This window comes from Eriocheir sinensis, chromosome 25, assembly GCF_024679095.1.
Source record: "Eriocheir sinensis breed Jianghai 21 chromosome 25, ASM2467909v1, whole genome shotgun sequence".
NCBI classification, from domain to species: domain Eukaryota; kingdom Metazoa; phylum Arthropoda; class Malacostraca; order Decapoda; family Varunidae; genus Eriocheir; species Eriocheir sinensis.
This window is the reverse complement of record NC_066533.1, coordinates 19,674,425-19,689,102: the sequence shown is the minus strand read 5'-3', so window position 1 is coordinate 19,689,102 and position 14,678 is coordinate 19,674,425. Positions and strand designations below refer to the sequence as shown.

The following is a 14,678-nucleotide window of genomic DNA, read 5'->3' as shown; positions in this document are numbered from 1 at the left end:
GCCTGGCCCCGTTATCAGAGCCGGTATCTTTAGTAGCAATGAGGTGTGGTCAATACTAAGCGATCACCTTACCTGTCCTTGGGTGATGCTGACAGGTAAATCACGGGTAATTAGGGTGACAGGTGCACCGTGTGTCAACAAAATATAAACAAAAGGGTTGCCACTCCTCGCCATGGCATTTTATCTAACTAGCTTCAAAAGGTGTCTAACTCCCCCCATAAAACACTAAGAATTAATAATAGAATGAAATACGAGTACTAGAAATCTTAAATTCCGGTAAATTAAAGGAAATGCAAGTCGGATGTTCAATGACACTTCAGGTTAGATAATGATTTACTCAGATATAAACTTTTTAGTACACGTATTTCATCTCTTTATTATTTCTAAGTGCTTCATGGTGGCGGTGAAAGGAAAAATAGAGAAATTAAAGCAGAGAAATGAACTAAATATCCCAATAATGACATCCCGTTGCATAAGCTTCAGCTCCTTTTGTCAACACCTGAGCTCAGCAGTCAGCATCTCTTATCTCCTGAGCATCTTGAGGTTGATGCTGACACTTCTGAGGGAGCGGAATCTTGGACAGTGAAGCAGGAGGTGTTGTGCATCTTCATCTCCTGAGCTCAGCATCTTCATCTCCTGAGCTCAGCATCTTTATCTTCTGAGCTCAGCATTTACATCTTCTGAGCTCAGCATCATCTACATCTTCTGAGCTCAGCATCCTCTTCATATTCAGAGCTCAGCATCTTCACCATCTTCTGAGCTCAGCATCGTCTTCGTCTCCTGAGCTCAGCATCATTTTTGCCTTCTGAGCTCAGCATCATCATCATCTTCTGAGCTCAGCATCTTCATCTTCTGAGCTTAGCATCATCCACATTCTGAGGAACATGGAAGAGGTTGTCATCAGTGCCAGCGTTAACCTCACGAGACGAGCCACCCCCTAATGAGCCCAGCCTCCCTTGCCCCTTAAGAAATCATTCGGTAAGCAAGATGACTCCACCTGACCTGACCTGACCTGACCTAAGGCTACACTAAGCATTGCCATACTTAACCTGGTAGCAGCAACGGGCCAAATTTGTGGCTTTACCATGTAGCAGTGACGGGCCAAATTTGTGCCATGATATAAAACCCCAAAATAGATGATGCATAAACTGATCACAAATGCTTTGATATATATTATGAGATGGTTTGTGTGAGTGATGATTTTTTCTCATTTTTCTCGCTTAGAGGGACCATAAAGAAACATGATCCCTGCTTCTACTGGGATAAACCTTCTTCATTTTATCCCAGAATATAATATGGATGCTGCGGCTGGTGTAGGTCAGTCCTCTGTGGTTGACCTATGTAACTTGTGTGTTTCAGGTCATGGCGAGTCAGAAGGAGAAGCCACATCAGCACGTGGCTGGGACATGTATGGGGATGTGTCCTAACGCTGAGGTGCGGCTGTGAGTAAACGTGTCACCTTTGTGTAGACAGAACTTAGGTGGTTTAGCGTCCGGTCCAGTCCATTAGTAGGTGTGGGATTGCCTTTGTAACAGCTCTCCACTTATGGTCCTTATTTTTTATTCTTGATTGTTGATTGGCATTGTTGTGTCTTTTAGTTTTGGTGAGTTTTCTCTTTTCTTCTGCTCTGCATATCAGTTTTTTTGATCTATTATTTTTTTTACAGTAGAGGAAACAGTTTAACGGTTAAAAAAAGGAAAAATAATGAAAAAAAAAGCCCGCTACTCACTGCTCCTACAAAAGAGTCAAAGGAGTGGCTGAGAGATAGGTCTATTTCGGGAGGAGAGGTGTCCTGGTACCCTCCTAGAGTTACCGAAGGTAAGACAGAAAGTTGAATGGGAAGCATCTAGGAATATTTTACCTCGAAACAGTGATCATTTATTTGAGTTGGCCCTCCTTGGTATTACAGTACACTGCATGAAAATCATACAGTCATTCCCCAGTTTACGAGATTAATTCGTTCTGGAATCTTGCTCGTAAACCAAAACGAACGCACACTGTATTGCTGAAAACACAAAGATCGCACACTAGAGCACAAACGTTAGTGGACATGAGCGCGAGTGTTACCTCTATGAGTGTACAACCTGGACTGAGACTCCATTCGTATTGCTTTCCGCTGTGAGCACTCTCGTCTTGTGGTGGATAAGGGGAACCCACGCTTGTGTCTTCAACTTGTACAAACAGGATGCTCTTACACCAAGTCACCGCTCATAAACCAAGGCATTTATAGTGAATTTCTTTTGCTCGTTAATCAAAACACTCGTAAAGTAAGGCACTCAAAAACCAGGGTATTTGTAGTGGATATTTTTGCTTGTATATCAAAACCCTCGTAAGGTAGGGCACTAAAAAACTGAGGTATTACTTTAGTCTTTATTAGATGTAGGTTGAAATAATTCTTTTGCAGCTTTACCAAGAACGAGTGAAACCTGAGATAAGTGTTGATTTTCAGGCGGCAAAGAGAGAAGATGATTCACGCCCTCGAGATGGCGGTTGACTTTAATGGCCGTCGCCTGAACTACCCTCAACCCCGGGCCATGGTCAAGATGTTCTCCCGCCCCGCAGCTGGCCAGGAGGTCAAGGCCTCGGACGTGCGGCCAGTGCCAGTGTTGCTGAAGACCGTCAGATACCTCCTGGCCAAGTGAGTGTGCTATTACTATTACTATTTACTATCACTGTCGTCACCTCAGCAGTGGAAGTGGTTGAAAGTCCCCCTTCGTCTCATTTATATAGTTTTCACTTATATACGTATTTTTCCTCCTTTTCCTTTTCTTCTCCTTTCCTTTCCTCTCTCTTTCTCTCCTTTCCCCTCCTTTAATTTCCTTTTCTTTCCTTCTTTTCCTTCCCTTCCTTCCTTTTCTTCTCCTCTCCATTTCTTTTCTCCTTTCTCTCTTTCTCCTTTTCCCTACTATAATTTCCTTTTCTTTCCTTCTTTTCCTTCCCTTCCTTCCTTTGCTTCTCCTCTCCTTTCCTCTCTCTTTCTCCTTTTCCCCACTGTAATTTCCTTTTCTTTCCTTCTTTTCCTTCCCTTCCTTCCTTTTCTCCTCCTCTCCATTTCTTTACCCCTCTCTCTCTTTCTCCTTTTCCCTACTGTAGTTTCCTCTTCTTTCCTTCTTTTCCTTCCCTTCCTTCCTTTTCTTCTCCTCTCCATTTCTTTACCCCTCTCTCTTTCTCCTTTTCCCTACTGTAATTTTCTCCCTCTCTTCCTACATCATCCACAGTGAAGAGTAAAGTATTAAGTGCAAGTATTTCCCTACCTGTACTACGTATTTACTTAACCCGGTAGCAGCGGGGATCATGTTTCTTAATGGTCCCTCTAAGCGAGAAAAATGAGAAAAAATCATCACTCACACAAACCATTTCATAATATATATCAAAGTATTTGTGATCAGTTTATGTATCATCTATTTTGGGGGGTTTATATCATGGCACAAATTTTGCCCGTCGCTGCTACAAGGTAAAGCCACAGATTTGGCCGTCACTGCTACCGGGTTAACTTTTGCCATCCACCAGTGTGTGTTGCGTGAAGGACCTGCCGTGGGCGTTGGTGTACCAGTTCGTGTACGACCGACTGCAGGCCATCAGACAGGACTTGTGTGTGCAGGGTGTGCGGAACAGCATGGCCCTGCAGATCTACCAAGCGGCTGCCAGGTTTTATGTCTATGCCCACTATAGGTAGGTTGTTTGAATTGACTGATTGATTTTATTGATTTTAGAGTGCAGTGCAGATTCTTAATGCAAGGAATACTGTTGCCATGATAAAATAGTAAGTTTTTGCTTTATTTTCTTATTTCATTTATTGATTTTAACTTTGATTTTCTCCTCTTTCCTTCTTTTCCTTCTCTTCCTTTTCTTCTCTCTTCCTCTCTCTCTCCTTTCCACCACTTCAATTTCCTCTTCTTTCCTTCTTTTCCTCCCCTTCCTCTTCTTATACCCTTCTGCATATTCATCATACAAACTCCTCCTGCAATCCGTTTAAATCCTTCCCTTTGCCAGAACCTGTGAACACGACCTGAAGGACTTCGACCCGTACCTGAACCTGAAGCAGCTCGGCGAAACACTGTCCACCGTGATGTCTCTCTACCAAGAACTGGACTCGGGGAACACGATTGCAGAGTCCGACCGAGCTAACCTTGAGGCTTACATATACGACGACCAGTACGAGGAGAGTGACGATGATAGCGACGTTGACAGCAGGGGTGACGAAGGCGCAGAGACAAAGATTGTGCAGGATACGAAAGCGAGCGAGAAAGACGCATCAGCTAAGACAGAATCCTCCGGGGAAAACGACGATGGAAAGACGGACTCACAAACCTCAGAGGATGGAGTTGCTGAGTCAGACAACGCCGAGGAGAACGAAAGAGTGTCTCCATCCAGAGTTAAAGACACCAGATGTAGTAGTAACAGTGGGAGTGTGATATCATGCTCTAGTTCGAGAGAGGAAGCAGCAGCCTTGTACTTGCTGGTCAACTTGGGCAATGAGGAAGCCATAATGAGCGTTCTGAGTCTTCCGCAGAATGTTAAGTAAGTATGAGCTGTTAATGTTCTGGTGTGTGTATGTGTGTGTGTGTGTGTGTGTTCCTTCTGCCAATCTTATATTGTTTACTGATTTATTTTTTAACACCAAAGAAAGCACTTCATATTTGTTTCCTTTTTTATGCCCTTGAACTGACTCCTTTGCTGTAAAAAATAAAAAAATAAAAATAAATGATTAAAAAAATCCGCTATAAAAAAGTTAATAGTGACCCCCAAAAGAGAGATCAATTTCGGGAGGAAGAGAGGTCGAGGTCAGTTTCAGAAGTTTCCCACACACTGAAAATTCAAGTTCTTCTGTGATATCTTGTGTTTTCTTTATGTTGTTCAGTGCGTAAATTATTTCGGGAGGAAGAGAGGTCGAGGTCAGTTTCAGAAGTTTCCCACGCACTGAAAATTCAAGTTCCTCCCTGATATCTTATGTTTTCCTAATGTAATTCAATACGTAACTTTTTAAAACTTTACAAGGGCCAGTCTCACTTCCATGGCCTGAAAACTTGAGCGCTTGTATGATTTTTTTGTGTTTTTGTGATGTCATTTAATACGTAACTTTTTTTAACTTTACGAGTGGCCAATACTTTCATAGCCATTTCTCATTCTTATCACAGAGGCATTCAATACGTAACTTATTTTAACTTTACGAGGGCCGGCCTCACTTCCATGGACAGAAAACTTAAGCCCTTGTATGATTTTTTTGTTTTTGTGATGTCATTCAATACATAACTTTTTTTACTTTATGAGAGGCCGATACTTTCATAGCCATTTCTCATTCTTGTCACAGAGGCATTCAATACGTAACTTATTTTAACTTTACGAGGGCCGGCCTCACTTCCATGGACAGAAAACTTAAGCCCTTGTATGATTTTTTTGTGTTTTTGTGATGTCATTCAATACGTAACTTTTTTAACTTTATGAGAGGCCGATACTTTCATAGCTGTGCCTTTTCCTCGCCTTTTCCAACCCTTGTCTTTGCCTTCCCCCAAAACTCTTCTCCTTCAATCTTCTCTTGGTTTTTATTCCCATCTTGTCCCCTCGTTCATCCTTCCCCCATCAAACTCTCAGCCCTCCTGTCAGCTCTTTCCCCTTCACTCACACCTCACTTTCGCCCTTTTCCTTTTCCTCCACCCAGCTCTGTCCCCTCATTCCCCCCCTCCCTCCCTTCCAATCCTACGCCACACTCCTTCCACATGGTCTAGACCAGTGGTTCCCAACCTTTTCTAGTTTGCGGCACCCTTGGCAAGCCTTTCAAACTTCCAATACACCCAGAGACATTCTGGGCCTCTGGGCTGAGGCATTCTGGCTGGCCAGTGGCCCCTGCCGTGTCATGTGGTGTGTCACACGCGCCAGTCCTCAACCTCACCCTCCCCTCCTCTCCCCTCTCCTGCCAAGCCCAGTGTCCCAGTGTCCATATACACGCATAAATATTACACAGCAAAATTGTTCTCTCCAGTTTGTAATTTTCCATAAGTACAAATTATTATACAAATTCAATGAAAAGTAGCTTGAAAAAAAAATTCATCGCTCGCAGCAGCAGCAGCAGCAGAGAGAGAGAGAAGTTTAATTAATTTTTTTTGGAATTTGGCGGCACCCTCAAAGATCTCACTGGCCCCCTTTTGCACCGGGCACACAGGTCAGAAATCACAGCCTTCTCCTTCTCGTCACAGAGGCACCAAACTTGTGGGTCTGGCGCTGAGGATGAACATGGCCTGGCTCACCCACAACTACTACAGGGTGCTCAAGCTGTCCACACTCCTGCCACCCTTGTTCCAGTGTGCCTTCCACCCTCACATGACTTCAATCCAGAGGTGAGGCCAGCACTAGAGGTGGAAGGGAAGCTGTGAGGCTGGCGAAGCTTCTTAAAGTGTAGTTTCGTTCCTAATTGTGACTTTTCTCCTTTCTCTCCTCTCTCTCTCTCTCTCTCTCTCCTTTCCACCACTGCAATTTCCTCTTCTTTCCTTCATACTGTTTGGAGGAGTTGTCTGAGGTGCTGTTGAAGGGACGTTGTGAGTGGCGAAGCTTCTCAAAGTGTAGTTTCGTTCCTAATTGTGACTTTTCTCCTCTCTCTCCTTCCCTCCACTGCAATTTTCTCTTCCCTTCTCTGGGCGTAATAAATAAGTGATACTGTTTGGAGGAGTTTTCTGAGGCACTGCTGATGGGAAGTTGTTAGTCTGGTGAAGCTCCCCAAAGTGTCATGTCGCTTCTAATGTTATCTCTTCTTGCAGGAAATCTCTGGGCATAATTAACCAGTCACACAGCTGTAAGGGTCAATCATACTGTCTGGAGGAGTTGTCCGAGGCGCTGCTCTACGACAGCGCTGATGGCCTGGCTGAAGCATGTGCCCACTATGGATTGGCTGTCAAGGATGGGGGCATCGTCTTCACTAAAGGAACAATCAGCTGGGATGCCCCACTGGTGAGACATTCTATGGGGGTGTTGGGTAGTGACTTAGGGTTTGCAGTATCCTCATAAGCTTCAAAAAGTTACTGTTTACTGATACTTTCTGGGCCATATTCTTAAACATTTTGGCGCCCATGCATGTATTTCGCTAGCCATTTGTAGGAGTTTTGGGCATTTCCAGGGGTGGTTTTATGACCCTGGTGGTAGTACAACCCTTCCTCTGGTAAGTTACTATTTCCATAAACTTTTTGGGACATATTCTTAAACATTTTGGTGGCCAAGCATGTATTTCGCTAGCCATTCGTAGGAGTTTTGGGCATTTCCAGGGGTGGTTTTATGACCCTGGTGGTAGTTTGACCCTTCTTCTGTACCATGAACCTAAAAACTCATTATGAGCGGACTGATCTATTTATGACCCTGGTGATAGTTTGACCCTTCTGTACCATGAACCTAAAAAATCTCATTAAAACCTGACTGATCTCCTATTTGGCCTTTGGGAATAGTTGATGTGAGGGGTGGAAGCGCCTGACAACACCGACCTTTGTGTTCATGTCGTTGTTGTTTCCAGATGAAGGCGTCCCATAGCAAAAGGATTGAAGGCCACCTTGCCAGTGTTCCCTTACCAGAGCTGCTGCTTCCAACCCTGACATAGGTGGGTTGGATCCTTGTTTAGCAGTTTGTCCCAATAACTTTTGCTTTAACCCCTTGACTGCAGATTTCCTACAAGAAGATCTCACCAAGCTACAGGAAAGGAACAAGTGGTTGCTACAATTCAATGAAGAAAAATGTAAAGTCCTGTACCTTGGAAGGGGATATCCAGCATACCAATACCACATGGGAAACACTCCACTATCCACCACAGAGGCAGAGAAAGACCTGGGACTATATGTTACCAGGCTACCAGTGAAGGGATATCCAGCATATCAATACCACATGGGAAACACTCCACTACCCACCACAGAGGCAGAGAAAGACCTGAGAGCGTATGTTACCAGGCTACCAGTGAAGGGATATCCAGCATACCAATACCACATGGGAAACACTCGATCCACTATCCACCACAAAGGCAGAGAAAGACTCGAGACTGTATGTTACCAGTGAAGGCCAAATCCATGCCAATCTCAGTGAACAGGATAATATGTTTAGTGGTCCCAGGCACAGTAACTAAGGCATACAGGTACTTCTGCTGCATGGGAAATGGGAAGGGTAAAGTTATGGGCATCGCTACGGTGCTCATCTCTGTCGCCCTGTCCCATGAGTTTGTGGTGGGAGGAACTCATTACCCGGGACACAGGGCAAGTGTGACATCCGGGTTACCACAGTGTACTCTCCGCAGGTACCCATTTATTAACCAGCCTGAAAGGGAGGATGAACAGCAGGGTGGGCCGCATGCTGACCCTTGACAGGAAGCCATAAGTTACGTTTTCCTTCCTTCCTTCCATCATTTTAAAAATTATTTTCAGCAATTTATTTCTCTCGGAACCCATTATTTCTTTGGTACTATGTCTCTCTCTCTCTCTCTGACTGCCTGGGCTGGGACTCAAACCCTGGCCCAGGATGTGCTACCCCAGCCTAGCATTGTGGCTATGAGAGTGAGGAGGTGCCTGGCAGGTTCATGGATGGTGGGAGAACAATACTAAACAGTTTATAACTTAAATAGTATTTATTTAAGCTTTAGACTACTGCATGTAAAAATAATAAATCTCAAACTTATTCGTTAGTTGCCGGATTTTATGTACAATGGATGAAACTGTCAGTGAATCCTTGATGACAGGCTAATCGTTCTCTAATATTAACATCACCTTTCATCAATGCAATGACTAAAAGATTCACAAGAAGAGCCTTGACAGTCTGCCCTGGGATGACAGACTCTCTGGGACTCCGCACGGAACAGCGGCGTCTTAACATTATGTTCTTGGTGTTCCAGTGGTAGTGTGAGGGAAGGAGTCTGAAGTGTGATGCGCTGGTCTCATGTTCTGCCACAACTTGACTATTTACACATAAATATAAAATACAACCTCATCAGCCTTCAGGTAGGACGCAGCCTGGCTAAATATCTGTGTGATATATTTACAGGACCTAGAAGCTTCTGGAGATTACAATAAAATATTTTAAATATAATTTTAATACCCTCGGCTGAATGTAAACTGCTGCTGCCTGTGTTGATGAATGCTTAAAACTTAACAAACATGAGACCTGTGAGTGATGGTGAAAGAATACTGTATAGAAAATAGATAATTAAATGCTTCTTAGTATATTATTTGGTATCAAGAAACTGCTAATTACAATATGCTTCCAGTAATTGATAATCAGCTGCAACTTCTTTATGGCAGGAAACTTGACCATCTTCTGGACAGGCCTCACCCCGGGCAGCTCCCTGCTGCCCTCCTTCTGCTGGCCCAGCGCCAGGGCCTGTGTGCCCCCGGGCTGGCCAGGGCCTGTCCAGCCATGCCTTGACCCAAGCACTACACTAGTGTGGGATGAGAGGATGATTGTCTTGCGTCAGGTTACTGTGGGGCGGGCGCCTGGCTCGCCCCAGACACTGATCCCTGCACTGGTCATGGTTGTTGTCCACAGGAGGCACTGCCTGCCCTGAGCACCGCCGCTGGAGGCGTCTACTTCTTGATGAAACCTCGGACCCGCGTCATGCACTTGTTGACGAAGGACGACTTCCTGTGCAAGTCGTCCATCGAGGCAAGTGATGAGCGGCGAGATGATAAGAGAGAAGACCTCGGTGAGGCGGACGGCTGCTGGTCGCTGAGCGAGTCTCCGTCAGCCCTGCTGCCTCCATCCTCGCCACACTCCTCCTCAGCTATTGGACTGCTGTCACAGGGAATGCTGCTGAGCCTCCGCCGAGGCGGGCGCTGCTCCTTGGCCTGCTGGGCCTGTGATGGCTCCGGTGCCTGGCTGCTGCTGTGCTGCTGCTGCAGGTACTGCTCGCAGGAGTTGACAACATCGGTGGCTGTCTCCGGGTCTGAGCAGGATGCAGCGTTATTGGTGTCCAGGCCAGTGTCCAGGCTGAGGGAGCGCGAGGTCAGCGGGGCGCGGCGCTGGGGGCGGGGCAGCAGCGGGGACCCGGCACCCGGGACCCTTCCCCCCACCCCTCGCACTGCAACACGCAGCGCTGGGCTCACGGCCCGCCCGGCGCGCCTCAGGGGGGAGGCAGAGCGGGGGCTGCCGGTGGCTAGGAGTCTGGAAATGTTAGAACCATGTTGTTAGCCATGACACTCATCACTTGCCTTGGTGCTGTGCATTGTGAGGCTCAGCTCAAGCCAGAGACAACTGCTCTAATCATCTAGTATTTAGCACATTAATTAGCTGACATTAAATGTTTTATTCTACATTAAACTTTTTTTATTTAATATTTCACTTGTGTCAGCCTGTGGTGGAGTGCTGCGTGGAGCCAACACTGACCTCCTGTGTTTAACCAATGCAGGGTCACCCCGTCAGTCTTTGGGGTCCTTGTCGGAGCAGGAGGAACACTTCCCTCCGCTCTCCGTGCTGGTGGTGCGCTGGTACAGGGGGAGGGCGCGGGGCAGGGTGGAGGGGGTGCCAGGGGTGGCCATGCCCCCGTCCATGCTCCTGTTGGCGTAGCGGCCGTGGGCGTCATCGCCGCGCATGAACCGCTCCATCTTGTCCACACAAGCGCTGTGGTACTCGTGGATCCACCTGAAAGCACAGCAAGGGGTCAGCTTAGAGGGGAGGCAGGAACAGGGGCAGGGACGGTGACTTGAAGCTTAGGAGAGTAGAGGAAAGGCCTGACAAATGTACACTTCTATGGTAGCTGTCAGGCAGGAATCACTAAGCTATGGGATTATATGGCAGCCTTGTACAGAGCTAATCCATGTTCTATCTGACATAATCAACTGTTCCTTTTCTCTTTAATCCATGTATGGTTGGGGACTCAGACTATGGTGGTTGTCAGTCAGTCATCATTGAGCTGTGATAGTATGGTAATCTTGTACAGAGCTGATTCATGGTCTTTCTAACACATGATTAACTGCTGCGTTCCTCTGTGATCCATGTAATGTTATGGTTAGGAGCTCAAACTATACTCAATCTTCAGCCATAGATTCACCTCGCACCATTGTACAAGGCTTCTAATTCATGGCCTTTCTGACACGATATAATCAACCGTTTCGTTCCTCTGTGATTCATGTTAGGGATTCAAACTGCCTATACTCAATCTTCAGCTTTAGACTCACCTCACACCATTGAAGGAACATATGGCCCTCATGTCTTCGGGGAGCTCCTCTGGGTCGGGCCACTGGAAGTTGTCTATGATGGGGATGATGTTGCACCCAGCCTGTAGCGCTTCCACGATCTCCTGTAAAAGAAAGATTACAAGTTTAAAACCGATGATGACTGAAGCTTTTTATTATCAATTCATGTGAAGTAGTGATAGTTATTGTAGTGTTTGTGGTGTAGTCATGTTACGAGTTTCACAATTCAACAGTTTGGAAAGCACATATGTGGTAATTAATGTCAGTTATCAAAACCAGCATCTTCAGGGAGCATAATAGAATAATGAAACCAATGCTTGAAAATTACATAGAAGTAGAATCCGAGGCTTGAAAGTTACGTAAAAGTAAAAAATGGTGCTTGAGAATTACGTAAAGGTAGAAAAAAATGCTTGAAGGTTATGTAAAATGCTTGGAAATTGAGTAGAAGTAAAATTTGATGCTTGTAAATTATGTAAAGGTAGAAGAAAAGGCTTGAGGGTTATGTAAAATGTTTGAAAATTGAGTGAAAGTAAAAACTGATGCTTGAGAATTACATAAAAGTTGAAAATGGTGCATGAAAATTACATAAAGGTAGAAAAAATGCTTGAAGGTTATGTATAATGCTTGAAAATTGAATAGAAGTAAAAACTGATGCTTGAAAATTACATAAAAGTCAAAACCGAAGCTCAAAAATTACATAAAAATAGCTAGGCCGCCTTACCCTGTGCACCCAGTCCTTGCATTCCGTGTCGCCGATGCAGCGGTCGAGGGCGTTCTGCGTCAGCACCAGCAGGAAGTTCTTGGCTTGTCGGATGGAGTTTAGTAAATTATTATCAAACTTTCCGGCTTTTAGTCTTTCCACGTCGATGAACACACTGAACTCCCTGAGCTGCAAGTCCACCTTGAGCAAACTGGAAGAGAGGAAGCATAATTTTTAGGCACAGTTGCTTTGCTGGAGGTTGAGGAGATCTTCAGTACATTTGTGACTGCCGGCAAAAGCTAAAACAAACATTACTTTTTAGACGCAAACATTATTTTTAGACACAAGGGCTTTATTGGAGGTTAAGGACGAGTTTTCAATGCATTTGTGACTGCCAGCAAAAGTATATCAAACATTATATTTAGCTTTGTAGGAGGATGGCAAAGGATTTTCATTTCATTTGTGACTGTTGGCAAAAGTCATCCATAAATCCGTAAACATACCTCGCTAGGTGTGACCCATTAGACCGCCTGTAGCTGATAAACACGTCCAGGGTCTTGTCTAGGGAGCTGGAGTCCTGGAGCTGTCCGTTCTCATCTGCAACAAAGGCCAAACCAAGAAACATTAGTCACGGCGAGTGGGAGAGAAATCATCGACACTGTGCAGGCTAAGAGGCTACGTAAAATCATTTTTCTCTCTCTTCCAGCGGTGTGAAAAAAATGACGTATACTCACAATTCTTTAACTTTTCATATCCTGGTTGGCATGAAAAATGGTTGTGGGAGTGTGATTGCTATGCCAAAAATTCAATCAAAACATCTATCTATTTCCTCTAGTTTCTAACAAAAGACAGACACTGAACTATATGTGTGATTCAATCGGACTTACTTTGTATGCTAGAACGAAGCTTTTGCCTGTGGATGGAGTTGACAATACCGCATTCCGAAACCAACTGCTCTTCACTGAGGTACCTGAAACAGACGAGAGAGGACTTTAGGTAAACATACATACATTTTACGTAGGACAGATATCATATGGAAAGTAATTTAGGTCCATTAAGACGATTTCCCAATGCCAAAGAGAAGATTAACCAGGTTTTCATGGTTGTTTTTCCACTTCAAGATGCAGAAGTCGCGTAAAACTATCACTAGGGTCACATAACAGTCCATGACAACCCAGGAACTTCTACGAGAGGCTACACGTTGAAACAACTGCCTTTTAATTTTAAGCCTGCCAGGGTGTTAACATGTATCTGTCATTATGTCATGGAAAGGGAGTTATTAGTAGGGAAACTCCACCCACCTGAGCCACTCCTTGGTCACTCCAGCACGCAGCATCTTGTAGGTGTACTCCGCATACTCCTTGTCAATCTCCACCAGGAATTCATTAAGTTTCGTGAAGTCGCAGGAGGAGTAGTCGGTGATGAGCTTCAGTTTCCGCAGCTCCCTCAGGAACCTTTGTCGGAGGATGCCGTTCGTGATGCCAATGTCGTCCCGTAGGTTTTCCTCCTCGAGTTGGAGCAGTAGATCTCCATCCACTCGGGAGTTTACGAAGTTATCACAGTGCTGAGAGAACCCAATCTGTTTGACCCACTCCTTCACGTCCTCAGGGGTCCACAACGGCACTTGCTGACTTAGTTTATGTGGCACCTCCTCGCCGATGAGCCTCAGGGCCTGTGCCGCGTACTTACTGGCTATTGCGTTGGGGGAACTGGCGACCTCCTTCAAGGGTTCAATAGCGCCGATCTCCCTGAAGAGCTCCAGGTTGCCTTGTCGCTTCTTAATGCCGGCCTCCATGCAGAAGTGGAAGGCTGCCAGGTTTCGGGCTTCCTCCCTCTTGCTTCTGAGGACTGGTAGGAGTCTCTGCAGCCAGCTCTGACTCTGGCCATGGCGGTGTGCCACGGTGGAGTTGGCAAACTGATCTGGATGTTGACTGGTTACAAATGGCTCCACAAGGTTCAAGGTTCCGGATTGTAACACCTCTGCTTCTAGTTCCTTATTGGCTACCAAGGCGGCGATGGTGAGGCACGCGTAGTACTTGATGTTCTCGTCCGTGTGGAAGGCGAGAGGGAACAGCCACATGGGAACCTTGCGCTGGATCATGGCCTGCTGGTTGTCGGAGCCACCATAGAGGGAGAGGTTCGCCAAGGCACCAGCGCAGTGTCTTAGGGTTTCAATGTCTGTTTTTCTGCACTCGGACAGCACGGCATCAAGGCCTCCCAGCTCGATGATGTCTGAGCAGGTTCCCTCGCTGTGCTTGAAGAGGTGCTCCAGGATGCCTGTGCCCACGCGAGACTTGTCCACTGAATTGCTGTTCTTTGTACAGTCACAAGCCACACTCACAATGTTCTGGAGACCGTTCTCGACAACGTAACCACGATTTTCTGTGGTGAGGCACTGCTCCAACACCTTAGCACTCGTGAACTTGAGGTCAGAGTCGTCGGACCGGCAATTGTCAAGCAGGAGATCCATGCCACCGTTAGTTCTCAAAACGTTACATAGAGAAAACCCCAACTCGTGGCCGTAGGTTGGCACGGACCACGCCTTCCTCATCATCTCGTCAATGTTCTCAAGCAGCGAGGGAGCGTCCTTGAGGCACTGGTTGACGGTGAGCTTCTTGAGCTGTTCCACGAAGGAGTACATCACGCCAGAGTACCGCATGATGGTGTTCTGCACGTCACCAGGATGGGACCCGGAGTGGAGGTTGTCCAGGTCATCAAAGCCGGTGATGTTGACGTTGCTCTGAAAATATACGATGAAAACTTTCGTGACAGGCATTGGTAACAGCACTCAAATAAGCAATGGTAACAGCAAGAATCATCCATCACAG

General features: G+C 45.9%; 2 protein-coding genes across 20 annotated transcripts in view; one reads left to right on the top strand and one right to left on the bottom strand.

Annotated features, from left to right (window-relative positions):
- Positions 1-142: 142 nt before the first annotated feature.
- LOC127003580 (uncharacterized) lies at positions 143-9,652 on the top strand. Of its 6 annotated transcripts, XR_007757156.1 has the most exons (10): positions 144-978; positions 1,360-1,442; positions 2,450-2,638; positions 3,511-3,672; positions 3,994-4,521; positions 6,195-6,335; positions 6,753-6,942; positions 7,496-7,579; positions 8,855-8,960; positions 9,261-9,303. XR_007757156.1 is itself a non-coding variant. In XM_050870485.1 (9 exons), the coding sequence occupies exons 3-8, from the start codon at positions 2,466-2,468 to the stop codon at positions 7,577-7,579; spliced, it is 1,278 nt and encodes a 425-aa protein (XP_050726442.1). In that variant the 5' UTR covers positions 143-978; positions 1,360-1,434; positions 2,450-2,465; the 3' UTR covers positions 8,264-8,412. The 6 variants fall into 6 exon arrangements, 5 of the variants coding, with proteins under 5 accessions (XP_050726442.1, XP_050726441.1, XP_050726437.1 ...); XM_050870485.1 differs by lacking the exons at positions 8,855-8,960; positions 9,261-9,303 and adding an exon at positions 8,264-8,412 and having other exon boundaries at positions 143-978; positions 1,360-1,434; XM_050870484.1 differs by lacking the exons at positions 8,855-8,960; positions 9,261-9,303 and adding an exon at positions 9,505-9,652.
- LOC127003578 (NAD(+) hydrolase sarm1-like) overlaps positions 8,571-14,678 on the bottom strand; it is a 186,584-nt gene continuing 180,476 nt past the window's right edge. For all 14 annotated transcript variants that reach the window (XM_050870465.1, XM_050870466.1, XM_050870468.1 and 11 more), the window contains 7 exons: positions 13,152-14,590; positions 12,738-12,820; positions 12,354-12,447; positions 11,872-12,061; positions 11,133-11,254; positions 10,342-10,596; positions 8,571-10,119 (listed from right to left, as the gene is read on the bottom strand). In XM_050870465.1, the coding sequence (XP_050726422.1) occupies positions 10,374-10,596; positions 11,133-11,254; positions 11,872-12,061; positions 12,354-12,447; positions 12,738-12,820; positions 13,152-14,590 (2,151 nt within the window). In that variant the 3' untranslated portion in view covers positions 8,571-10,119; positions 10,342-10,373. The remainder of the gene's footprint in view (positions 10,120-10,341; positions 10,597-11,132; positions 11,255-11,871; positions 12,062-12,353; positions 12,448-12,737; positions 12,821-13,151; positions 14,591-14,678) is intronic.

Bases quoted from the DNA above. Each gene is read 5' to 3' on its own strand.
- LOC127003580 (XM_050870484.1), top strand. From the start codon at position 1,363: ATGGCGAGTCAGAAGGAGAAGCCACATCAGCACGTGGCTGGGACATGT. The intron at 2,639-3,510 runs GTGAGTGTGCTA...GCCATCCACCAG, and splicing joins GTCAGATACCTCCTGGCCAA to TGTGTGTTGCGTGAAGGACC. The intron at 4,522-6,194 runs GTAAGTATGAGC...TTCTCGTCACAG, and splicing joins AGTCTTCCGCAGAATGTTAA to AGGCACCAAACTTGTGGGTC.